The 27,086-nt window shown below is 45.1% G+C and overlaps 1 protein-coding gene across 1 annotated transcript in view; it reads left to right on the top strand.

Annotated features, from left to right (window-relative positions):
- The window catches only part of Nuggc (nuclear GTPase, germinal center associated), a 40,452-nt gene extending 17,705 nt beyond the window's left edge, over positions 1–22,747 (top strand). Inside the window, exons 10-18 of the mRNA XM_057786686.1 lie at positions 4,147–4,252; positions 5,037–5,170; positions 9,484–9,648; positions 13,175–13,332; positions 14,561–14,699; positions 15,858–15,966; positions 16,583–16,719; positions 19,520–19,610; positions 22,602–22,747. Of these exons, the coding sequence (XP_057642669.1) occupies positions 4,147–4,252; positions 5,037–5,170; positions 9,484–9,648; positions 13,175–13,332; positions 14,561–14,699; positions 15,858–15,966; positions 16,583–16,719; positions 19,520–19,610; positions 22,602–22,747 (1,185 nt within the window). The remainder of the gene's footprint in view (positions 1–4,146; positions 4,253–5,036; positions 5,171–9,483; positions 9,649–13,174; positions 13,333–14,560; positions 14,700–15,857; positions 15,967–16,582; positions 16,720–19,519; positions 19,611–22,601) is intronic.
- The last annotated feature ends 4,339 nt before the right edge of the window (positions 22,748–27,086 follow it).

Here is a 27,086-nt window from a genome sequence, read left to right as displayed (position 1 = left end):
CCTGGAGTACTAGAGGGAAAGGGAGAATGGGTACTTTGTAAGATGTTCAGTTCCTTTCTTCCTCCCTCTAACCCTTCTGAGACTTAAGAGAAAATGTAAACAGAAGCCATGCCTTCGTTTCCCTGCCACCCAGACCCGAATAATCACACAGAAACTATATTAATTATAACACTGTTGGGCCATTGGCTAAGGCATATTCCTAGCTAGCTCTTAACATCTTAAATTAATCCATTTTTATTAAACTATGTATCACCATGAGGCTGTGGTTACCTGTAATGTTCTGGCATCTTTCTCCTTTGGTGGCTACATGGCATCTCTTTGACTCCACCTACTCTCTATATATCTCTGTGATCAGTTTCCTGCCTGACTTAACTCTGCTATGCCATTGACTGAAATAGCTTTAGTCATCAGCCAATAAAAGCAGCACATATACAGAAGGACATCTCATATCAAATAAGGCTGTTATGAACACAGTTGAGCAAGTATCCTTGTGGTATAATTGAGGATCCTCTGGGTATACGCCCAGGAGTGATATAGCTGTGTATTGAGGTAAATCGGCTCCGAAACTTCTGGGAAACCTCCATATTGATTTCCAAAGTGGCTATAAAAGTTTGCACTCCCACGAACATGGAAGAGTATTCCCCTTGTTCCACATCCTCTCCAGCATGAGCTGTCACTTGTGGGTTTTTGTTTGTTTGTTTTGATTTTTTGAGACAGGGTTTCTCTGTAGCTTTGGAGCCTGTCCTGGAACTAACTCTTGTAGACCAGGTTGGCCTCAAACTCACAGAGATCCACCTGCCTCTGCCTCTTGAATGCTGGGATTAAAAGTGTCGGCCTCTACCACCCAGCTATCACTTGTGTTTTTGATTTTAGTCATTCTGACAGGTGTAAAATGGAATCTCCGAATTGTTCTGGTTGGCATATCCATGACGCCTAAGGATGTTGGACATTTCTTCAAGTTCTTAGCCATTTGAGATTACTCTGTTGAGAATTGTCTGTTTAGATCTGTACCCCATTTTTAAATGATATTCTTTGTTTTGTTTTTTGTTTATTTTGTTTTTGATGTCTAGTTTCTTGAGTTCTTTATGTATTTTGAATATTAGCTCTCTGTCAGATGTGGGTTTAGTGAGGATCTTGTCCCATTTATAGGTTGCCATTTTGTCCTTTGACAGTGTCCTTTGCCTTACAGAACCATTTCAGTTTCATGAGGTCCCATTTATTAACAGCTGATCTTAGGGCCTGTGCGATCAGTGTTCTGCTCAGGAAGTAGTCTTCCACGCCAATGTGTTCAAGGCTATTCCCCATTTTCTCTTCTATCAGATTCAGTGTATCTGGTTTTATGTTGAGGCCTCCACTTAGATTTGAGTTTTGTGCAGGGTGATAGATATGGGTCTGCTTACCTTCTTTTACATGCCAACATCCAGTTATACCAACACCATTTGTTGAAAGTGCTTTCTTTTTTACTTTGTATAATTTTGGTCTCTTTGCCAAAAATCAAGTGTCTATAGGTGTGTGGATTTACTTCCGGGTCTTTGATTCAATTCCATTGATCAATGTGTCTGTTTTTATGCCAATACCATGTGGTTTATCTTACTATTGCTCTGTAGTTCAGCTTGAAATCGGGGATGGTGATACCTCCAAAAGTTCTTTTTTTTTTTTTATTGTATAGGATTGTTTTAACTATCTTGGGTTTTTTTTTCCATGTGAAGATGAGTATTGTTCTTTCAAACTCTGTAAAGAATTGTGATGGAATTTTGATAGAGATTGCATTGAATCTGTAGATTGCGTTTGGTAAGATGCCCATTTTTACTATGTTAATCCTACTGATCCATGAGCATGGGAGATTTTTCTATTTTTCTAATATCTTCTCAAATTTCTTTCTTCAAAGACTTGAAGCTCTTGTCATAAAAGTCTTTCACCTGCTTGATTAGAATTACACCAAGATATTTTATATTATTTCTGGCTATTGTGAAGGATGTTGTTTCCCTGATTTCTTTCTCAGACCATTTATCGTTTGTATAGAGGATGGCTACTTATTTTTTTTCTTCTGGTTGGGAGACTTAAAGATTGCTTCTGTTTCCTTTGGGGGTTATAGGTCTGTTTAAATTGTTTATATGATCTTGATTTAACTTTGGTAAGTGGTATCTATTGAGGAAAATAGTCTGTTTCTTTTAGATTTTACCATTTTGTGGAGTAATGATTCTTTGGATTTTCTTATGTTGGTCGTTATGTGTCCTTTTTGTTTCTGATTGTATTAATTTGGATATTCTCTCTCTACTTTTTAGTTAGTTTGGATAAGGGTTTATCTATCTTGTTGATTTTCTCAAAGAGCCAACTCTTTGTTTTATTGATTCTTTGTATTGTTCTCTTTGTTTCTATTTTATTGATTTCAGCCCTGAGTTTGATTATTTTCTGCCATCTCATCCCCTTGTGTCTGTCGTTAAGTCACTGATACGAGAATTCTCTAATTTCTATATGCAGTGCTATAAACTTTCCTCTTAGCACTGCTTTCATTGCATCAAAGGAGTCTGAATTAGATCAGCACCAGGGAAATACTTACAAATTGACATCAAGAACACATCAAAAAAATCATCCACCAAGACTAAGTCACTTCATCCAAGAGACCTAGGCATGGTTTCACATATATAAATCAATATTTTTGTGCCCCACCTGAGAGACTCAAACGCAGAAAGCATATAACCATCCCTCTAGATGCAGAAAAGGTCTTTAAAAATCTCAGGGAATATAGGGATATAGGTACATATCTCAAGACTAAAAGTAAATTACTCCGTATTGAAATGAGTTTGATTATTCAGCGAGAAACTTTTGTGGATCTGGGAGAAGTTAGGAGTTGTGAGTAAATATGATCGAAACACATTGTATGGCCAGGCAGTGGTGGTGCACGCCTTTAATCCCAGCACTCAAGAGGCAGAGGCAAGCAGATGTAGATCTCTGTGAGTTCGAGGCCAGCCTGGTCTACAAAAAGAGTTCCAGGACAGCCTGGACTGTTACACAGAGAAACCCTGTCTTGGAAAACCAAAACATGAAACCAGAACAAAACATTATATGAAATTTTTGAAATTCTCAAAGAATTTATAAAAAAATATTTTAAAAGGAAACTTTAACTTTTGTAGGACATGAAGAAAGATGTTTTTGTAGGACATTTCTTTGCCTGGTCGTATGCTGGGAAATGTTTAAACACCAGCTGTTTAAAATAAATGGAACAAGACAGTAGCGTCTGACCCTTCTGATTTGCACTGTGCGCCAACTCCTGTGCTGTGGATACCCCCAACATTGGTAGTCTATCCATCAGTACCACTCAGGCAGAGGTGGGAAGCCACGTGCAACCAGCCCTCAGAAGCGGGAATACAGTGGTTTCAGCTTACCTCTGCCAACAGCGCATATTTTTGTGCTTTCCGTGTTTGGTTCTGGGACTTAGCCCAGGGCCTCACACATTGCTAAGCACGCACTCGGCTGCTGAGCCCCGCCCCAGCCCCGTGGTACTTAAGAACATTTATTTTCCTAAGCAGGATCCTCTTTGCACATTTACATTTGAGCCATTTTCTCTATGCATTTCCTGCTGTAGTTGAAATTTTAACTTCATACTTAAGAGAATTCCGTCCAGACATCAGTTTCCTTATGAGCCTGCTAAGAGTGGACAGCTGGCAAAACTTAACATAGGAATAATGTTGGCAGGGGAGGTGACTCGCTTGGTGAAGCAGGAGGACCTGGCTTTGGATCCCCAGTGCCTGAAATCCTGGTGCTGGAAGGTAGAGATATGAGGAGCCCTGGCATGCTGGCGGCCGTTCTCTCTGAAGCTGTGAGCTTCAGGTTCAGTGAGAGATTGTGACTAAGTAACAGTAATGGCAATGGTAATAGTAATAGTAATTGATAGTAATAATAGGAATTGTAATCGTAATAACAGTGGGGAAAGCAATTAAGAAACATACTTAACATCGCCCCCTGATCTCAGCGTGCAGAAGTGCGCACATGTGCGCATGCTCACACCTCGCGTCCGTTCCCCAAGGCACTCTTGCAGAACCGAAAGTGAGTGAGCTGAGGTTGCCAGGAGTTCCTCTGCGGCCTCTGGTGCTTCCTTCCCCACACTTGACCTATTGTGCTCTTTGCATGTCTCCCTTACTGCAGAGAAAACTGCCAGCTGACTCCAAGGTTCTGGAAGCCTCGGATCTGGTGTACACAGTCAGCGCTCATGAGTACTGGCAGCAGTCCTTCCTTACTGAGGAAGAAAGTGGTAATTTCTAAGTTTTTTTTTTTTTTAACCTCAACCACTGACGTTCGAAAGAATAAGCTTACACTCTAGACATCCTGCTCTAGAATTTTCCATGCCACAGGCAAGTTTTATTCCCACTTACCACAGCTTCTATGCCTACTAGCATGTGCTATGTGCTGTGTGAATGTGTGTGCGTGTGTATGTTATGTGTGTATAATCAATTTTTTTCTTCCTTGTGTTGTTGTGTATCTGCCACCAAAATTCTTCTCTCTTCCAAATTATACCAGAGTTAGTAACAGTCAAGACAACAATGGGTTGCTATTTCCTTAGTGTATGGCTTGTGGTTCTTCAATTGCCCAGCTATAGGCATCAGACATAGTAAATGAATGCACATTGCATGTTTGTCTGTGAGGCAGGGAAAATCAAAGGCACAGTTCCTTTCTTGAGCCTAAATATGGAGCCAATGATCATCCATGTGCAAAGACGAAAGGGAAAGCCAAACTTAGGTGGCATTGGCCATAAGCACAAAGGAAGGCTAGAGGATCCTGAAGCCCATGGGCATCCGCGAGCTCTTGGTAGCTAAATGAGAGTTCATCAAGCTGGGTCTTAGTCTGAGCCTACTGGGATTATGTCTACACAGGTCTTAAGAGATGTGTACACAGGTGAATGCATGGTGTTTAGGGAGCAGAAGTGTGGCGTGTTCCCCAAGCCAGGCAACGGTTTCATGAACTACCTTTATGAATTCTATTGTTATAAATGCTTGGTGTTTTCTTTCAATATTATCTGTGCTGCTTGTGAATTCCAGAAGTTCCCAAGTTGAGAGAATATATTAGAAAAAGGCTCTTGGACAAGAAGAGGAGGCTGGTAACTAAGTATGTCAAGGAAGCCTTTGGTCTGTTGCTCCTCACTGACACTTTCAACCCGGAGGAAAGCCTGCTGGTAAGGGAAACCCCTGGGCTGTCTCGTACTCTGCTTGAACACGTGTAAGTTAGGAAGACCCCTTGATTGTTTTATAGGCCACCTTGGGCAGGTGTCATAGTTAGCTCAGATGTGAACCTGACACACCCGGGAAGAGGAAGCCTCAGCTGTGGAACTTCCTTCATCAAATTGACCCGTTGGCATGAATGGGGGACATTTCTTGATGTAGGGAGGTCCAGCCTACTATTGGCATTGCCACTCCGAGGCAGGTGGACCTGGGCTGTATAAGAAAGAGAACTGAGTAAGCCAGATGGAGCAGGCAGTGTTCCTCCAAGGTCTCTGCTCCAGCTCCTGCCTTGGCTTCCCTACATTATCATGGGCTGTAACCCTTAACATAAATGAACACTTTCCTCCCCTAGTTGGTCACGGTGTTTATCACAATCACAACAGAGATGGCAAACTGGAACAGTAGGAACAGTAGGGCATCTCCATTGTCACACCAGGAAATTAACCTAGGCTGTTTTCTTCTCTTCCTGTCACAGGAAGACATAGTGCCTTTAGAGTCTAAAGGACAAAATGATGACCGAAGGGTGAGATCATAGCATTGGGGTATAAGAGAAGGGATATTTTACCTGGACAGGTTTATTGAAAGGAACATGTCTTAATACTTGGATACTTGGCATTTCTCCTGAGACTTAAAAAAGACGGGATGTATTTAAATAATGGCTGGGTGACTTGGCTTATAGACACCCTATCCTTCATTGCATTGGAGATGATACTTGCAGTCTATAAGATGGCTCATCTGCCTGTGGGTTCCCTTCGTGTCCTGGTACGCTGTGAGGTCCATGCCCCCATGCCAGGAAAGCAGGAGGGCTTCCAGAGGGTGGAGAGAGTGTGAGGCTGCAGAGGCAGAAAAGAACTCTTGATTCCCATCAGATGAAGGCTGCTAGGTGGACACCCAGGCACGCAAGGGTCACATAAGGGCAGGCACAGGCATATGTGTAAACTGGTTCATAGACCACATGGAGATAAGTGACTGGCAAACACAGGCTGACAAAGGCAAATGCTTAGGCCTCTGACTTCAAGGTCACATTCGTGCATGCACACACACACACACACACACACACACACACACGAGGATCTCTGCCCCAAACAGTTACATAACAGCTTATATATCTATCTTCTGGGATTACCAGACGTCCAGGCCTCATCATCCTTTCTGCATCGACTCTCAACCCCTTGGATGTCCATGTTTTAGTGACTCATACAGGATATCTGTACCAGGGTCATGTTGTGTAAACCTTAACTGACCCTTGGGGGCTTCTTTCTCCGACTTGCCTTCAGAATCCCTGCTTTCAGAATCCCAGTCTGCATTAGTTACTTTCCTGCTCGCTGTTAGACAATACCTGGCAGAAAACAAAGCAAAACAAAACGAAAAAATGACTGAAGGTAGGGTTATTCTGGCTCACAATTGAAGGGATACCGTCTGCCATGGTGGTGGGCCACGAGCAGCTCAGCTTGCTCACATCTTGGTGGCCAAACAGGCTACAGCGAGCGCTGAGTAGAAGGGAGGCTGCCCTATAACCCTTAAGGTTCACCTCTGCTGACCTAGGGCCCTGTGTGTGCCAGCTAGGCCCCGTGTCCAGAGGGTTCCACAGCCTCCCCTAGACAGCTCTACTGGATGGGGATAAGTGATTGAATCACAGGAGCCTGGGGGGGGGGGGAGGCATGTCTCACTGGGATGTAACAAACAGGAAGGGCAGTGGTACTGTGAAAGCAAGGAGGCTGGAGAAGAAGGGCGTCAGCCAGAGTCCAGACATTTCTCTTCACAGTCTCGAATGCAGACCTAGGGAATGTCCAGCTAAAAATTACATTTTGTCACAGAAATGGACAGGTTTCTCTCTGATAGATGGCTCCGCCCTAACAGAAGGGAGCTAGCTGCCAAAAGAGAGACTTGGAGACGTAGGTAGAAAAACCAGCCCCTTCCACAGTCGCTAACTGCGTTGTTTCTTTCTAAAGAGACTGAGTGTTCAGACATCAACCAGACTGCATGTGAAAACAGAGCCCAGACTCATACCCTACTGTCAGGTGTCCAGCAAATCAGCACCCTACTCTCTGCACCCAGTTAGGAAGCCAGCCTGCTGGCTCCAAGTCTGAAGCCTGGCCGGAGATCAGATAGCCATCTCTAGTCACAATCCAGGAAGCTGGACAACTTCTGTAGCCAACAGCTCCAACTGGCCAGGCCTCGGTGACTAGTTTCCTTAACCTTTAACCGGGCACAGAAGCCAATTTTGAATCCTTAACTAACCAACCACACGGGGGCTTGTCCCCCCAAACTGAAGCAATGGTGGTTCCAAGTAAACAACATTTGCTTTGCTCCTTGTCTATTTCCACACTTGGATTTGCCCATTAGATCTATGTGATCGACTAGTCCGGGAAGGGGAGGGGCTAAGTGGGCTCTTGGAAGAGGTCCTGGGGCTGATCCTGGCCCCGGAAAGGAAGGCAGCCTTGAGCCTGACAGGTGGCAAGAATAGTCAGAGACTGGAGACCTGACCTCGGTGTGAAAATAAGCAGAGCAGCGTGTTGGCCAATGCCAGGTTTGGAAGATGGAAAAGGGGGAATCAAACACAGCCGTTTGTCACACTCCTAAGGCTTTGTTTTGGCTTAGCTGCATGAGACAAAACAAAACAAAATTCTGGGCATCTGAGATTTTTTTTCTTTTCCATCTGATTTGACTATTGTCCTCTGAAATGGCTGGGGAAGGGTTTGACCTTTCAGTTCCCTGAAAAAGTTCTGCGGGGTGAAATCTGCCTTTTTGCCCAACACTAGATTGCTTTTGGAAGTGCCGATGGAAAATAAATCAAACATGATGCGTGTGTGGGCGGCTTGTTTTACAGACACAAGGACAGGATATTTTGGGGACCAAACCTGGAAGTGTCTGTCCCTGTTTGCTGTTCTTTGCCTACTCAGAAGTGCAGGCCCTGGGGACTCATCCACCCCTCCAAACCTAAACCATAAAGACACAGGGGCAGAAACTGATGAGAATGTCGCCAAGGGAGGTCTAAGGGAATTGCGGCAGCTTTCCTCAAAATTCCTTGGCCTCCGATGTTGCTCTTAATTCTTTGATGGAAAGTTGGAAGACAAGAGTTCCGTCAGTGCCTTTGGATTCCTGAAAAAGAAAGAAAGAAAGAAATCAACCCTAAAATGTGTGTGCTTCATCATTTTTCTCAAGATTGTGTTTCTAACCAGAAGTTTAGATCTGGGGATAGTTAGTGATTTTCAGTAAGTGATTATTTTTTGGATCGACAGGATGTTGGTCCTGACATTTCGATGTCAAATGAGCCCTGGACTAATGTATATAAAGTCCGGCCTCCCCTCTTACTGTGTTTTATATCTAGCCCTTTACAGCAGGGATTTGTTCTGAGAATTGTGACCTTACGAACCTTATCATTGTGTAACCCTCACAGTGTGTCTGTTCATGAATAAAGATGGATGCTTCCCACACACCTAGGCCCGGACATTATCACCCAGTCCTGAGGTCACTGTCACCTATGTAGTTCATTGTTGCAGACAACAGCATCATACAATGCATGCTTGAGCATGTTGTTTATCTCAGTCGGCAGCATTCTTCTGGGAAGATGGGATCGTGGCTTTATTTCTATGATCTTACAGCTCTGCTCATCAAAGTGTAGCTGAAGGTCCAGGTCCATTTACTTAGCAGTTGACTAGGAACATGAAAACTTAGGCCTTCAGATTTTAAAATGGAGGGCACATTGAAACACTGCCTTCAAAACGGCTTTGTGTAAAGCCAAAGACTGAAATGCTTGTCAATTCAGACGGCATTGAGAAAATCTGTTTTCTTTTAAAGTTTTGGTTACATTTTATATTTGCATGTATTAATCAACCATGTGAATGAGTTTTATTATGACATTTTCATACATGTGTATAATGTATTTTGATCATATTCACCCCAGTGCCTGGTCTTGTCTCATTTCTATTCTTGCCAGTACCGAAATTTTGTTTCCATAATAATTGAATTGTCATATGGCAAAAGATGAAAGATTTCTGCACTATGAAGAAAAACCAGAGTATAGATGGTTAGTCAGTTACTTCCTCAAATAGGCTGTGGGTTTTACACCCCAAATAAGTTGCAACATTTTTGTTCTGTCTTCCATGCTAAGAAACCCAAAGATGTCTGTGTATTGAGGATGCCTTCTGCAGACAGTAAGGATTAATCTCCTCTGGTTGAACTGCAGGTTAAAGCTTGTGCTAGTGACAGGTTTTCGTAGAACAGAGTTTAGGGAATCTGATGCTCCTTGTGACCTGGTCCCTAGACTGAACACTTGAACATGGGTGGCCTGCGGCGATTTGTGGAGGAGAAGATGGAGCTCCTGGAGAAGGCTATTGAGCAGTGCTTTGCCCGTATGGAGCAGCCCCTGCAGGCAGGCGTCCAGGTGGCCAGGGCTTCCTACCGCCGTATCCTCGGGACATGCCTGGTGGTGAGTGGCCTTTTCTTCTCTTCAACAAGGTCAACTTGATCTCCAAATGCCTCTGATACCATCACCTTGCTTTCTAGAAGGAGCTAGAAGAAAGCAAGACATGGCTTGCTCACACCTATAATCTTACCTAACTCTGGAGGATTGCTATGGGTTTTAGGTTAACCTGGGTTTTGTAGTAAGTTCCTACGTAGTCTGGGGGAACTACAGAGCGAATTCCTATCTCAAAAACTCCTAGTCAAAATCAGTCAATCAATCAAGCAAGCAAGAAAACAAACAACAGGGGCTGGAGAGATGGCTCAGAGGTTAAGAGCACTGACTGCTTTTCCGGAGGTCCTGAGTTCAATTCCCAGCAACCACATGGTTGCTCACAACCATCTATAATGAGATCCGGTGCCCTCTTCTGGCCTGCAGGCATGGAGGCTGAACACTGTGTACATAATAAATAAATCTTAAAAAAAAAAAAGAAAAAAGAAAACAAACAACAGTAGGGGAGGAGTGAAAATTCTGTGCAGGAAATCCTCTACATAGATGGTTGCTCACCTGTGCCTGGGAAAATTAAGCCTGCAGTTAGCAGCGGAAGTACTGGGCTTCAGGGTTTGAGTTTCTTAGTTTGAGGGTCATTTCCAGTAAACATCTGGCTAAGGCACAAACCATTCAGTATGTTAAGACTGTTTAGAGATTTCTCAATTATCTCTTCCATAGAACAGGAATGCTAGGGGTCTGCCCTAAGTATCTCCTGGCACTGATGGCATTATCAGTCATGTTAGACAGAAGGAACAAACACCTTGCAAGCTGCTTGCTTGGCATAAATAGTTTTATGTGTCAGTCAGATGTGTGGGGTTTCTCAAAGATGGAGCTGTAAATGTGGGGTAGAATTCTGTTAAGACTAAGGGGTGAAAGGAGAGTTCTGTCATTTTGCTCAGCAGTCATGACAGGGTGTCACAGGCACAGAGGGTGACTTGAGTAACAGGCAAAGCTCAGGAGGCTGGAAAGTCAGATGTTGGCAGTGCTTGCGAGACCTATTTCCCTGACTTGGAGACAGTGACCTGCTCGCGGTGCCCCTTATATTTTTTTCCATGTGTGTGCGCACGTGTGTGTGTGTGTGTGTGTGTTTACGTGCTGCATAACTACTGTCTGTCTTCTAAGGACTTCCATTCTGTTGAATTTGGGCTCCACCTTTGAGCTCTCACTTACCCTTAATGACCTCCTTAAAAGTCTTTACTATGGGATAATGCTCTTGTACAGTATAAAGATTTGTCTCTTGTATCTGGGAGGTGGTGGCCCACACCTTTAATCCCAGCACTCACAAGACAGAGGCAGGTGGATCTCTGTGAGTTCAAAGGCCAGCCTGGTCTACAAGAGCTAGTTCCAGGTCAGGCTCTAAAGCTACAGAGGAACCCTGTCTTGAAAAACAAAACAAAAAAAGTTACTTCTATTGGATTAATAAAATGCTGATTAACCAGTAGCCAGGCAGGAAATAATAGGCAGGACGACCAGACTAAGAGAATTCTGGGAAGAGAAAGGGTGGAATCAGGAATCACAAGCAAAGGAAGCAAGATGAGAATGCCTTGCTAGGAAAAAGTTACCAAGCCATGTGGTTAAACATAGATAAGGATTATGGGTTAATTTAAGTTGTAAGAGCTAGTTAGTAATAAACCTGAGCAATAGGTCAAACAGTTTATAATTAATACAAGCCTCTCTGTGTTTATTTGTGACTAAAAGGCTGCAGGACCAGGTTAGACAGAAACTTCTGTCAACAAATGGTGCCCAACATTTTGTAGCTATATCCACATAAAACCCAGGAGACTGAGAGAGCTTAGGAAGGGATTCTAGATATGAAGAACAGAATCAAGCATGGCTTCTTTGTCAGGGGTCTGTTGCTAGCCCGGACCATAAATTATTTCTCTCTGAACCAGACCCCAACATAAACTATCTCTCCCTAGACCGGCATGGAGGTGCGGGAATAAAGACACACACAACTCATATGGCTTTATCAGGAAGGTTTGAATCAGCATTTCTATCAAGCAGACTCCAAATTACAAAGAAAGGAGCAAAACAACATCCTGACCTTTTGTTAGGTTAGTGACAGCCTGTCTGGAAGGTCACAGGTAGGGAACTATGGCTTGATAGCCAGGCTGCCACACCATATAGAAATATGGGCCCACACTTGTTGGTAGCAGCATTTTCTTGGGTGGGCTCTGTTATCTAGAGGCAAGCAGAGGTGCGTCTCCTTTATGAGAGGCTTCGTGACTCAGCATTAGCAGCAAAAGCAGCTCTTTTAAGAGACACTGCTACCAAACACTTAAGTGGTGTTTATGAGCAGCCAGTGGCATGCTTCTTGGTGGTGGCATGAACCTAGAAACTCTGCAGAGTTGTGGGAATATAACGTGGCTCCTACCAGTATCTCTGCCATGAAGGTAGGTTCTCAGGAAATCCAAGGAATGGAGCAGAGCCAGCCACCAAAACCTCTTAATCCTAGCTATGATACTTAGCAGATTAAAAACTCATGTGGTCAAAGATAGAGATATACAGTAAAGACAGATTCAGAAAAAGAGAAAAACAAACAAAAACCCCTCTAAATGGTTTACAGTATGTTTAAAAATATATGTAGGCTTGAGAGAGAAAAGAAAACCTAGCTGGTGGGGTGGTGACTCCAATTGTATTTCATTAAATATTCAATAAAATTTATACTGTTCCTCAGGGATTCCAAGATATATACTTACTGTTAGTCTGCAGCACACTTTTTCATTTATCCCATAATTTCTCGTTTAACGAATAGTTGTCAATCACTACTTGAGTCCTTGTCAGACTTATGTGAACATAAAGATGGGTGAGGTGTTGGGCCTGAGCTCAACAATCTGACTTTCTGGCATTAGAGACTGACAAGCGAGGAGACGGGCAAACCAAAAATTGTCTGGAAAGGCGAATTAGTGTATCGGTGACAAAATGCCCATTGAGAAACAGCTTGAGGAAGGAAGGGCTCATTCTGGCTCCTACTTGGAGGGCACAGAACATCATGGTGGGGATGGCGTGGCTTTAGGAGTGTGAGGCACCTGGTCACATTGACTCTGCACCCCAGAAGCAGAGAGAGATGAATGCCAGTGTCTTGCTTGTTTTCTCCTTTGAATTTATTCTGGGACCTGAGTTGACAGAATGGCATCATCCACATTTAGCATTGGTCTTCCCAACTCAGTTAACTTAATCTAGAGTTAGATTAAGCTTGCCCAGAATTTTGTATCCTAAGTGATTCGAGAGTCTGTCAAGTGGACAATCAGTATTATGCATCATAGAGGCTTGTGATTGACATGAACCTGAGACACTTTAGAGGACCAGGCAGGGGCTCCCAGTCACCCTAGAGATGTGACCTTGATCACTTAATGCCTAAGGACGTGTTTCAAGACTGTGCTGCCTCATTTCCATCCTAAGATTCTCAGTAATGAAGTTTGACCAATAACAGTGAGAATCTGACCCTGTGACTTTCTAGTTACTTCCCACTGACTTGCTAATTCATTGTTTAATTGTCTAGAGAAGCAGAGGAAACCAAGGTTTTCACCAGACCCTGAAAGCTGTTTGCCTCAAAAATGGCATCTATGCCTCCAGGACTCTGGCCAGAATCGACCTCAACGGAGCCCTCTCTCAGCCTATCTATGACCAGATCGACCCTGTGTTTGGAGGCATTTTTAGGTAAAGAATCTTTCATCTTGCTCTCTCATAAATACACATCTGCAGGACATCAAGCCAGAGTCTCGGATTTAAGAATTTATTTCCTTGGCTCTGCAAGTGTAAAGAGTAGCTGGTTATTTGAGAAGGAAAGCTTAGCTTCTGGCACAACACAAAAGCCATCTTGCTTTGGTTTACTTAAAAATTTCCCATGGTCACCCGGGGTACAGATGGAGATGTTGCTTGCAGACTAATATTATGATTGCCATTATTTTCCAAATATCTCCTACGTGCAGCAGGGGATTCGTTTTCTCGGGGATCTGAGCCCTCGTACAGGGTATTTTGATTGGAGAGTGTGGAATACAGCAAGCGCAAAGCCTTCGGAACGTTCCCTGAGTGTTAAAAGAAAACGTGGCCCAGGGAGGATTCTGTCTGCCTTTGGTGCATGCATGCTCATGCACATGACTTGTGGGCTGTGTTCCCTGACCTCTCACTCCCCTCCATCCTCAGATCCTCAGTGCAACAGCCTGTCTCAAGCATCCCTTCTCTATCCCCACCATTCTTTAAACACAGTTGGGTCTTGCCATACCATCTTCTACCCACCCTGTGGGATAGACGTAGAGCATCCTTCAATACAACCTGCATCTGTCATGCTAATCAGCATCTGCGTGAGTCATCAAATGCTCCCTGTGACTCTACAGAGTGGCTCTGGTCCTTTACACACGAACAAGTGGACCATGAAGAACAGTGAGACTTTCCCAGGAACCCTAGATCATGAAAAAAAAAAACCCAGGAGTCAAAGCTCATACTCTTCCTTAGTGGCCTGCTGCTTCTTTCTCCTCAGATATTCTGAAGAGGAGAACTCCTCCATTTCACTTCCTCCCATCTCACCTGTGTCTAAAGGTTCAAATCCCGCCTTCCCTAATGCAAGCACTGGCAATCACAGACAGTGAGTTTGGAGCCCAATCTCTGCCCCTTACCAGTTGTGTGATCTTGGGCATGTCGACCATTCCCTCTGTATCTCAGTTTTCTCATCTGTAAAATAGGCACCATTGTAATGACATATAGACCTTGAGGCCAAAGGCCTAGAACAGCCCAGTGTCTGGCACACTGTGGGGGATCTGACAGCTGTTACCATTCATTGGTTTTTCTTCGTTAAAGTAATAAAAGAGAGCCAACTTGTCTCATGCTTGTCTTGTCCCCAGAGTCACCACCATGGTCTGTTAATCTGTTCCATGGCTTTCTTCCTTAGGGATGGGAAGCCGACTGGCTCTGCTCTGATGGTTCACATAGATGCTTTCAAACGTTCCCTAGAAGAGAGGATGGCAGAAACCGGGATAAGAAATGGCTGGAAATGCGATGGCTACAAGAGAGGCCTCCTAATCCAGGAGGTTTGTTCCTCAGAGAGGGTGGAAGACGAGCCCTGGCTTTCTTCGCCCTCTATCTATCTCTCCAGGGCCCTGTGAGATATAAGACATGGCAGGATGCAGATGAGAGGAGAGGTCCTAAGACCACCATGGAGGCGTAGGACACTCGGGAGAGCTTTGTTCCATGGAGAAGCAATTAATTGGGCATCTGAAGTGGTGAAGTTGACACAGACCCCAGGATATTCACAGAACACTTAAATGTACAATAATGTGCATCCCATAATAAGATTGGCACTAACCTCGCCGTCATTTCTGCCAATTTTATTAATGAGCCAAAGAAGCAAAGCTTTGAGGAGTCAGCCATTATCATCATCATCATCGTCATCACCATTATTGTTGTTATTATTGCTATTATCATCATCATCATCTTATTTCAGGTCATTTGCTGGTATCGACAATTCCAGGCTCTTGTGTGTGACTCACTTTCCTCCAGGCCTAACTCGAATCACATGGCAATGCTAGAACTTATGCCAGTGCCCCTAGCCTCTCAAAGACCTTCCCTGAGTCTGTGCTCTACTTGGTACACACTTTGTAGAGTATGATTTGTACCAGGTACTGTGCAGGGGCTCCTTTAGGGGATAATGACACTCTGGATAGAGTCCTTGCCCACGGGGAGCAGGCAGCTGAGCTGTCGGGATGGTGTGCAGACAACTGTGCTAGTTACTTTTCCAATAAAATCCAGACAAAAGCAAATTGAGGAAGGAAGGGTTTATCTTGGCTCACAGTCTGTGGGTACAGTCCACCACTGAGGGTAAATCATGGTGGCAGCTACTCACATGACACCCACATTCAGGAAGCAGTGAGTGATGAATATGGGGGTTGGCCTTGCTTTCTCCTTTTGGTCCATGACCCTCCTGGATGGAGTGGTGTTACCCACATTTGATGTATGATTTCTGTGGATCAGTTAACCTCGTATCTATAAAATCCTCACAGACCTCTGTAAAGGATTGTTTCCTTGGTTATTCTCGATCCTGTCAAGGTGACAATATTGGTCATCACAACAGCCAGCCTAACAGAAGGCAGGAGGGTGGAGTGGGACACACATAGGCACACACACACACACATAGCTGACTGCCTCTGTTGGAGGAACCATCCCAAACATCTGTTAACATGTTTTCTCAGATAAGTGCCATCCTGGGAGGCCTGGAGGGCCACATCCTCCGGAGGAAGAGGAAGATCTACGAGTCTGTCACCAGCTCCGTTCAAAACGACCTGAAGCCCTGCTATGAAGGTGGTCCTCAGGGAAGCACTTCCTCTTCCTGGTTTTCTGGGATTCCATTTCCTATCAACTCCCTGCTCTGCCGGCAGCTTTCTAAGAACCCATCCCTCCAACCTGAGTTCTCGTACTGCTCTCAGCCTAGACACTGAGACAGTAGCAGGATGCAGGGAAAGGAACTGAGGGACCGCTCTGTCTACAAGTTGCCTGAGCCCTTGGCCTGTAGCTTAGGACACAGTGCTCACTTGTGTCTTCTTTAAATGCTTGTGAGTCAACTCTCAGGCCCCTTCTTGAGTTTGTTTTAGGAAGTGATTCTGTAACCTGCTTAACTCAGTCATTAGATTTTCTGAATGATAATCTAAATCTTGGATAGTGTTTTTTTTTTACATAATGTATTATATATATATATATATATATATATATATATATATATATATAGTGTGTGTGTGTTTCTGCTTGCTTGCATGCCTGACATATATATACATATATATATATATATACATATATATATATAGTGTGTGTGTGTGTTTATGCTTGCTTGCTTGCATGCCTGACTTTTCTTCTGATGCCACAGATTTCTCAGCAAGTCCCTGCTATTGTGTGACTGTGGCTATCTTTTTCTCTTGGTCAGAGGCAGCTCAGATCACTGGCAGGAAAGCCTGTGAGAGAATGAAGGATACCATCCGAAGAGGGGTGGAGCGGCAGGTTGCCGAGGGCATGTTTGAGAGGGCTCAAGAGAGGATGTGGCACCAGTTTCAACAACTGAAGGTACTCTGCCTTGGCAGCAGGTGGTTCAGTCCCAGGGAGCATAAATGGGGAGCAGGTACAGGAGAAATGGTAGATACCTGGGCCAAGTAGAGTCGAATGCCCTCTCCCCTGGGCCTAGACAGTGCCCACCGTGCCCAGCATCCTTTCTTCCCTGCCCTCAAACGCTGCTGTCAACTACATCATGGGACTGTGACTTTAGAAACACAACCCCTTCAGCTCTGTCCCTTGTCTCACATCTCTGCAAAGACATCCATAGGACAAGGGCCTTAATAGTTAGGTGAGTGCTTGGGTCTTGGCATGCATTCCCTCACTGAATCCCCGGCAAGTCTGTGAGGTGGTACTCTCGCTGTATCCCTTCTATGTATTAACAAGCCCAGGCAGAAGAGATGAGCCAAGAGGTCACAGCTACCAAGAATCAGAGCTAAGTAGAGAGTTCAGGACCAGGTGGCATGGTGCCAGTATCCAAGAGTAGCGTAATTGGAAAGCTATAGTATTTTTTAATAAGGAAGATGGCTCAGCTCCTTACAATTTTGGTAAGAAAATATCAGAATATATCCGTAGGTCAGTGAGTGGAAGGACCTGGATCAAATTTAATTTTGAGTCCATCTGTTTCTGATATGGTTCCTAAGAGTCCTCTTGGACCTAAATATCCTGTCATCTCTATGTGTCAGATGTACATGTCTTGGCTCTGGGTTTCTTAGCTTGCTATCTTCTCCTTCCCAATAACAGAAAACCTTCATCTTTGGGTCTCGTCATCCCCTCCCTGGCCATGAGGCTCCAAAGTCCTCTGTCCCAGTTCAGGCTTGGCTGACCTCCATCTCACCCACCAGAGGAAACTAGCTGTTGGCAGCATCAAGCCAACTCCTCACTAACCTCCCTGAGACTATCTCTCCTGCTTCTTCCCAACTTCCCCTGTTTGTTTCAGAAAACCCAGTCTCTGTTGTATAAAGCAGGGAACTTCCCTTGGCCTAGGTGAGAGCTTTCTTGTTTATTAGCAGCTGTTTGATTCCACTCAGTTAGTATGGTACCACAGACCAGAAATACATGTGGGAAGCTGACCAAACTCTAGAGAGCTGTTCTCCACCGAGTATGCAGAAATGGTATCATTAAGCTACTCAATGAAACATGTCACTGAAAAGGGACTAATACACTGACCTTGTGCATATATAGCTTAAATCATAGGCATGTGCATAGATAAGAATGGGTAAGATCATCTTGTGCTCCATCCCCTCACTTTTTTAAAAAATCAAAAATATTAGTCAACTTTTGCTGGGTGGTGGTGGCACACCTTTAATCCCAGCACTTGGGAGGCAGAGGCAGGTGGATCTCTGTGAGTTCGAGGCCAGCCTGGTCTACAAAGTGAGTTCCAGGACAGTAAGGACCAAACAGAGAAGCAAGGACTAAATAGAGAAACCCTGTCTTGAAAAAAAGAATATTAGTCAACTTTTAATTATTTAAAAATGGAAGGAATTTTGTTTTATACATATTTAATGTGAGAAAAATTCCTGTTTTTAAACTGACCTCTGGGCCGATGAGATGGATCAGCAAGTAAAGGCACTTGCTGCCAAGCCTGGTGATCTGAGTTCGATCCCTAGGACCTACACAGTGAAAGGAGAGAACTGACTCCCACAAGTAGTCTTCTATTCTATTCTGTCTGCGTGCTGCTGCCTGTGCCACCCCCCTCTATAGACTCGCTAGCTAACTAACTAAAAATAAAAATAAGTGGATCCCTTTATAATGTTATCGTAAGCTAAAGAGCAGAAGACTAGTCTACTGAATGTATCGATAAGTCGCTGCTAAACTGAACAGTCGTACAATGCCTTACTTAGTTAGGGTTGTATTGTTGTGAGGAGACACCACGACCACAGCAACTCTTATAAAGGAAAACATTTAATGGGGCCTGGTTTACAGCTCAGAGGTCTAATCCATTGTTATCATGTCAGGAAGACATGGTGCTGGAGAGGTAGCTGAGAGTTCTACATCTTAATCCTCAGGCAGCAGGAAGAGAGAGACACTGGGCTTGGCTTGAGCATTATTAAACCTCAAAGCCCACCCCCAGTGACACACTTCCTCCAGCAGGGCCACACCTCCTAACAGTGCCACTCACTATGAGCTTATGGAAGCCATTTTCATTCAAAATACTACATGTGGTTTGCTGATTTGCTGTTACCATAGTGAGGTAACTATATCTGGTTTAGAGAGCTATAGCTCTCCCTCTCCCTGATCTTATAGACAAGGATGCTGAGGCCAAGTGAGCTGAATTTACTAGTCAAGGTAGGGGCCCTTGTTCCGGCATTGAAGAAGTATAAGGCTAGGAAGTGAGATTTGATTTCAAGACTAGAGTCCACCAGACTGGAGGAAGGAGTCTTGGTGTTTGCCACAGGAGATAAAAAACAGAGGAGGGCAGACAGTGGTTTTAGGTGCTCAGAGGGTTGAGAACAGCAGAAAGACATTCCTCAGGTCTTTGGGAAGAAGAATCAGTCCTGTCTAACAAGGTGCGCTGCACGAGGCAATGGCGATAGATACCCACCCAGGACTCACGCAGGAGAGGACTGTGAGTTTAAAGTTGCATCTCTTCTTTAGCTCCAGATTCAGTAGGTTGCCTCCAGGAGACAGCCTGCCATGCATCTGCATAGGCAGGGAGGGCGCTGCAGAGGCAGAAAGGAGGCGAAGAGAATGCCTTCCGCTGATAGCCTTCTGGGGTCATCTCCAACTGAGGGTATCCAGTGAGGTTCATTCTTTATAACTCGCTTTCCTGTTGGCTGCTCCATCCTAACAATCTGATGTTCTTGTCATGTAGCATGCAATCACTGAGAGGGTCAAGGGAAGCATCACTACCATGCTGACCCTTGCTGCCCCCCAGGAAGATGGTCTCTACAAGGAGCTTGTAGGTAAGTAGAAAAACGTTTGAATGGAGGGCACTTGTGCAGTTGCCCCTGGTTGAGTTCAAAGATACCAACGTGAGTGGGACTGGAGAAATAGTTCAGCAGTTAAGATCACTGACTGCTTTTCCAGAGGACTTGGGTTCAACTCGCTGCACCCACATGGTGACTCACAACTCTCTGTATCTCTAGTCCCAGGAGATCTGATGCCCTTTTTTGACCCCTGTGGGTTCTGCACACTTATGATGCACACACAAGTATGCAGGCAAAACACACATACAAATGAAAATAGATAATAAAAATGTAAAAGCACAGACATCAAGGTTGGAATTTCTAGAACAAGTTCTACAGATGATGGTTTTGACTGTCCCACTCTACTTAGGACCCAACAGAGACAAGTGCTTGGACTCAGTGGGTGCCATCTTGTGTAAGTCTCCCCAGTCCTCAGAGACACTAGCCACTGCTCCATCTTTTAGATACAGACAAAAGAGACAGCCTAGGCCATGCTTACTCCCAAGTTTCTATAGCTGGCCACTGGCAAACAGCAACCCTCAAGCTCACCCTCTGTCTCCATAGCCCTTTTTCTAAGATGATGCCTTAGAAAAGATCCCATCTCCTAGTGATAGAGGAAAAAGATTCTCCTGGGAATGTGGCTGTGCCTCCCTTCCCTGCCCAGAGCTTCACCAAACTTGCCTTGTATAAATGAGATGGTGGCCAAGTGGGGAGAAAGGTAATTGAGAAATTTCTAGCCAAAATTCCCCAGGCTTGAGGCTCAGCATCCTGGGAATCTAGGGTTTTACCCTCTCAGCAGCCCCGTGTGTACACAAAATGGCACAGACAAGGTTATGAGAGCAGCAGCGCCTGTGGTACCCCAAGGCAAGACAACGCAAATCTCTGTGAACACAGCACAGATTATGGGAGACGCGCTGTTAGTGGGCAGTGGAGCAACTGCCGGAAGCCGTGAAGCACCTCAGCCCAGGACACAGCAGTAAAAACATCTCCAGCAGGTGTTGGAGAGGAAGAAAGGCATGCAGGAAAGCATGCATGGTGTATAGCCATTTGTGGAGGAAGTCTCAGGGGGACTTGAGTTTTTATGGTCACTGTATCATAGATTGCCTTTAAGGAAATCATACTTGCTGAAGGTCTTCCAACTGTCCAGTTGCAGACAACTACCCCAAGTGTGATCTAAATTCTGCCTGCCTAGACGAAGCGTTCTCTTCCTCCTAATACCAAGTACACATCATGATGGAAGATTGTGCCAGATGCCAAGGTTATAAAGAGGATCAAGTGGCAAACTGTGCATTCAAGTATTGCCTGGTTTGTTGGAATGGAACCTTCAAGACTGAAGAGCCCAGATTTTTTTCCCCCACTTAACAATAGAGTAAAGTCATGTATGTGGTCTCCCAAGAGAGAGACAGGGAATAGCAAACCAGTAAGTAGTAGAATACATGGTCTGGGAAGGTGCTCAAGGGAGGACAAATGAGGAATGATTTGAGACCTGAGGGAGAGGGTCCACTCTAGTAGCAGATGGTTAGCATAGCTGTGAAGCAGAGTTAGTTCAAGGCTGGACACTAGGAAAGCTGTGTTAACTGAGGCTAGACACCAGGGAAGCTGTGTTAGCCTAGGCTGGACCTTGGGGGAAGCTGTTATCCACACATGGTGAGCCAATGATGGCTAGAGTCAGACCCAGGGTTCATCTGAAGTTTCTACCCCGAGGACTGTGTTAGTCAGAGTTCTCTAGAAGAACGGAACACAGAGAATGTGTGTGGATGTGGAGAGGGCTGTATCTGAAGAACTGGTCCATTCGCCTGTGGAAGTCAGGCATGTCAGACATATGATGGAAGAGTGTAGTAGGCCAGCGACCCTAAAGAGTTTCAGTTGGAGTCCAAAGGTGGTCTCTGCAGAACCATGAACTGATGGCCCAGGTGAAGGCCAGCGTGATCGGAGAATCTCTTCTTCCTCAGATGGAGGGCACCCTTTGGCTGGTGGCGTGACACGTTAAGGGGAGGTGGCGACTGTGCTCCAGGTTCCCCAGTTTAAAAGAACCTCCCAGATAGACTAAATCTGACGAGTGTCTGGACACCGTGGCCTGGGAAGCTGACATAAAATTACCCCTCATAGCTGACCAGATGGCACATGCCGGCAATTCCTGCACTTGGGAGTCTGAGGCCGGAGGGTTGCATGGGTTTATATCATGACAGCCTATTTCAAAACAAAAACGTTAAAACACACAACTCACTAAATAAAACCAAAACCAAACAAAAGACACGTACAAAACAAATAGCAAGCTAACCACAGTGAGAGCATAATCAGAATCAGATCAGAAAATGAGCATCTTCAATGCCCAAAGAGAGCAAGGCAAATTCACTGGGAATAGAGGCTGGGCGAGGAAGGAGGTCTCAGGGACAGAGATCTGCCTATCGGGGATGTGGGCAGGTCCCACCGTGTCCTCTGCCTTGTGTCTCCTTTCACCAGACTCTGAGGAGGTCTAAGAGAACGCCCAGAAGGTTCCCAGGACTTTCCCCCTAAAGATTAATTCTACTGTTTTTTTTTTAAAAGTGTGTGTGCATGTGTGTGTATACATACACGTAGGCACATAAGTGCAGGTGTCCTTGGTGACCAGAGGCAGGGGATTCCCCTGGAGGTTGGGTACTGCCCGCTGTGGATGCTGGACTTAGATCCTCTCTCTTCAAGAGCAGTAAGCCCCCTTGGGACTGAGCCAGCTCTCCCGTCACCCAAGGCTTTTTGAGGGGTAGGCTCTTTTTAAGTGTGATCTCCCTGCAACGCATGGAGATGTCTTCAGGTAACAAAGAGACTCCCTGGCTTGACTGGGATGTTTATAAAACAAGGATACAGGATTTTCTGATTATTCCAGATCTTATATCCTTCTAAGTTTTGGTTGCGGAGGGCTTCGTCTAGAGGGCTATTCTTGAAGCAGCATTGACCAGGTGCGTGCCTGTCTGCATCTCTGACTGCGCATGCGTGTCCGCTTCTCCCTAGACGTCAGGAGTGAGCAGAAGGAGATGGAGAAGCTCCACAGAAGCCTGAGGGAGGTTGCCGAGAACGCGCAGCTGCGGAGGGGCATGCAAGATTTCCTGCTGCGAATGTCCCCCAGCAAAGCAGGCCACCGTGGGACAACACTTTAGTTTGGAGGACTTAAACCTGAAGAGATGAAAATAAGCCTGGAGCCAAATAACCAGGATTATTAATATATGTTTTTGAAAAAGAATAAAAATCATTTCTCATCTTTTGAACTTTCTATATAACATAAAGCCAGGATATCATTATTTTCGGTATAATTTTCTTTTACAGCCGAAAATCTGTCATCCTGAGTCCTGAGTGGACTCTTGAGCGCTAAGGACAAGAACCTTACACGTCACAGAACACAGATATTTATATGTTCGAAAGCTTAAACGTCAAGCAGAACGTTATAAAATTCGGCCTCAGGCACCAAACTGTTTCCTGCTTTAACAGTGATGGGACTTGAGAAGGCACGATGCTGTCCCGCGGGATAGGCACGAGACCAGGTGTTGGTTACCATTCTGCGGCTGTGATAGCGTACTCTAACAAAAGCCCACTTACAGAAGAAGAGTTATGTTGGCTCAGGGGTCTGGGCACTAATCTGCCATGGCAGGAAACACGTGGCGAGGAGTCAGAGGCTCTGCTCACGTCCTCTGGCGTCCAGAAGCAGAGGATGAATGCCGGTGCTTAGCTCCCCTCTAAACAGCAGCCAGTTAGATTCCTGCTGGGCTCCAGTCGTTTTGGCTGAGATCTTAAAGAAAATTCCACTCCACGTAGACAAATACAGAACTGGAATACAGGGAAATGTTTTTAATAGGTATTTTAATTTATCAGTGGGGTCGTTCTTTGATTGTACGGTCTTGAAGGATGGTGGTTTATTTTTAAAGATTCCTTTTATGTTTTAATGTATATGGGTGATTTGCCTGCTTGCATGTGAGTGCACCCATGGAGGACAGAAAGGGGCACTGGACTGCCTAGAATTAGAATCACAGATGATTGTGAGCCACCATATGGGTGCTAGGACTCGAACCTGGATCCTCTTCAAGAGCAGCCAATGCTCTTAACCACTGAGCCATATCCCCAGCACCCAAGAATGGTATTTTCTTAAAGGCTGGTTGCAGTGTAGGAGCTGAAACTGAATCAGTGAACTTCTTTTCAAGTCTTGTTACACTAAAATCCATTGTGTTGTCTTCACACACACAAACACACACAGAGAGAGAAAGAGAGAGAGAGAGAGAGAGAGAGAGAGAGAGAGAGAGAGAGCAGGACTTTCTCTTTTCTAAATTCTCCTGCCTCGGCTCTGAAATTCTGGAATTGCCTGTGTCCAGCACCACATCTGGGTTATCTTCTGTAATGTGAACGCATTTCAGAAAGCACTGACTGCGCGGTTTTACAGCATAAGGCCTTATGGAAATACTTGTTCACTAGATCAGGCAGATGTTCTAAGTGTTGGCACTTTTCATCACACAGTTTCACGAAGTCACGTTTCTTAATGCTTTCACCAGTGTCCTCAGAAAAAGGCCTGAAGTGGTGGGAAGCTGTGACGCTCACGGCAGTGAGCACAGATTTAATACAGTTTCGGTTTTCCCCTAAAGGCTCATCTCCTCGTTGTCCTAGATACTGACAGCTGTTTGAAGCGAAAGTTTTGCTTTCAAGCCAGTTTCCACTGTATAATAATGCAAAATAAACTCCTTCTCTAGTAAACGCTTCTTGTTAGTTACTTGTCCACAGAGAAGAGAAGAATAAGAATAATAATGCATCAACCTTTAGCGGCATGGGTAAGCTGTCTGTCAGGGGGTCTTGTTTGAGGACTGGTTCTGACTCAGCAGGTCTGGGCAGGACAGGGAAATGCAGCATCCAGACAGATTCCCAACTCTGCAGGTCTGAGGTTTCCACTCTGCATCTTCGGGCAGTGCGATGATTAGTAATGATGGCTGTCAATGTGACGGGTTCTAGAGTCGTACAGGAGAAAGCCTGTGTCCTTGAAGGGGTTTCTAGACTGGGTTAACTGAAGAAGAAAGAGCCATCATAAGTGTGGGGGGAATGTTCCTTGGGCTGGGGTTCTGGGCTGAGCAAGGAGGAGACAGGGAGCTGAGCTTCGGCATTCATCTAGCTCTGCTTCCAGACTGCGGATACAATGTGACAAGCTGCCTCCCTTCCCGACTGTGGGCACAGTGTGACAAGCTGCCTCCTCTCCTGGCCACCATGACTTCTCACTTTTGTGGACTGTACCCTTGACCCTTGAGCCCAAATAAACCCTTTATTAGCTATTTGATCGCAAAAGCGATGATGACCATAGTGATTAATACAGGTAGCAAAGAGACAAAGTCTGGAGTCTCAGATCCATTGCCTCGGATCCTCTGCCTGGTCACCTGGACAAATGACCTTTCCGAGCTATAGCCTCCCATTCTGAGAGACCAAGCTGCAATGTTCTGAAGGCTAGGAACTTTCTTTTTGGGTGAGGATAGGGCTGGGTGAAAGAATAGGGAGGAAAGAACAGACGGAGGCTCTGCGTCACTATGGGGCCAGCAATTTCCAGAAAATGCTAAGGCAGTTAACACTTCAGACTCATGCAGCTGAGTAGCCCCAGAGCTGCCTGGGAGACCTTTCCAGCTTTGCTAATTCTTCCACTCCTGAGTTCCCACTGGGAGTGAACTGCAGTGTCCTTGAAGGTTCAGTGTTCTCCAGCGTCCAGCTAATGACAGCCCCACCCCAATCCCTGGGCAGCGTGGTCACCTCTCATCATAAAGGATTGGGTATAAAGAAGGCTTGAGGGCTGGGAGGGGTGCTGGGGAGCCTCTCTGTGGTCTTTGAACAAATGCCGGGCTCTTTCAGTAATATGAGACTGTGTGATTGCCTGTGTTGAGCTGAGACTTGGAATGTTAGCATCATGAAACCCTGGAAGCCTGCAGGGCTCAGAGTGGCCATCCGTGTGGGCTTGGTATGTCAGCCCTAGATACTGGGGTTCAGTCGTCTGCAATGTGTCCAGAGCCTGCTGGGATGTTGTCATCAGCTTGGAGACCAGCTGGTTCTGGGCCCAGTTTTAGGAGATGTAGCAGAGAGAGGATGTCTCAGAGAAGGAGCCGTGCAAAGAATCTCCTGTAGACAAAATGCCCTCTCTCTCCAGAGAATGAATGCACCGTCTTTTCAAGGACTCATGTCTCCTCAGAGAGTCTACTGATAGATTTTGTCTTTTATATTTATTTCTTTTTATGTGCACGACTGCCTTGCGTTTGTGGAGGCTTGAGTTAGAATGGCCCCTATAGGCTCATACATTTGAATGCTTGATCCCCAGATGGTGGAACTGTTTGGGAAGGATTACGAGGAGGTGTGTCTGTGGCGACACGCTTTGAGGTTTCAGAAGACTGCCACCATTCCCAGTGTCTCTCTCTCTGCTTGCAGACTGAGGTGTGAACTCTCAGTTCCTGCCACCGTGCCTTTGCTCCACCATCATGGACTTTAACCATCTGAAGCCTGAAGCCCAATTAAACACATCCTTTTTAAGTTGCCTTATGGGGGCTGGAGAGATGGCTCAGTGGTTAAGAGCATTGCCTGCTCTTCCAAAGGTCCTGAGTTCCATTCCCAGCAACCACATGGTGGCTCACAACCATCTGTAATGAGGTCTGGTGCCCTCTTCTGGCCTGCAGACATACACCCAAGCAGAATATTGTATACATAATAAATAAATAAATAAATATTTAAGTTGCCTTATTCATGGTGTTTCATCACATCTATAGAAGGGTAACTAATACAGCCGGCATGTATATATCTGTACCATCTGTGTGCCTGGCACCTGCAGAGGTCAGAAGAAGCTGTCGGATCCCCCAGGCATGGGGTTGCAGACAGTTGTGGACCACCATGTGGGTACTAACTAAGAGCAGAACCCAGGTCCTTTGCAAGGGCAGCAAATGTTCTTAACTGCTGAGCCATCTCCCCAGCCTCCCTACTGATCTATTTGAAAACAACTTCTGTGAATGTAGAGAAGATAAAAGACTACAAATCCAGTCTGAGTTGTATTTTTTTTTTCTTTTTAGAAATACAGGAGCTAACTATAAAAAGTAAGAGTGAGAGCTGGAATGAACGCCGATGGGAAACAGGTTTTTGGTGTGATGGTTGAGAGCTTAGGGAGCTCTTGCTTATGGAAGCCTTACACAGCAGAATGCTTGCATGCCTTCCTTTGATAAATATACAATCCAAATAAAATAAAAGTTCCATTTTCCATCAACTGTAACTTATGCTTCGGGAAAGAAAAGAAAGACATTAACTCATCACTCTTTTCCTCTCTTCCTTAAAAATTTTTGTTTGTTTTTCACAACAGATTTTCTGTGTAGCTTTGTCTGTCCTGGAACTCACTCTGTAGGCCAGGCTGGCCTTGAACTCAGAGATCTACCTACCTCTTTTTCCCACGTGCTGGGACTAAAGTTGTGTGCTACCAATTCCAACTCCTTCTTTTTAAAAAAATTT

The sequence above is a fragment of the Chionomys nivalis genome, chromosome 12, assembly GCF_950005125.1.
Source record: "Chionomys nivalis chromosome 12, mChiNiv1.1, whole genome shotgun sequence".
NCBI lineage: Eukaryota > Metazoa > Chordata > Mammalia > Rodentia > Cricetidae > Chionomys > Chionomys nivalis.
The sequence above is the reverse complement of the archived record's forward strand: the minus strand, read 5'-3'. Positions and strand labels throughout refer to the sequence as shown.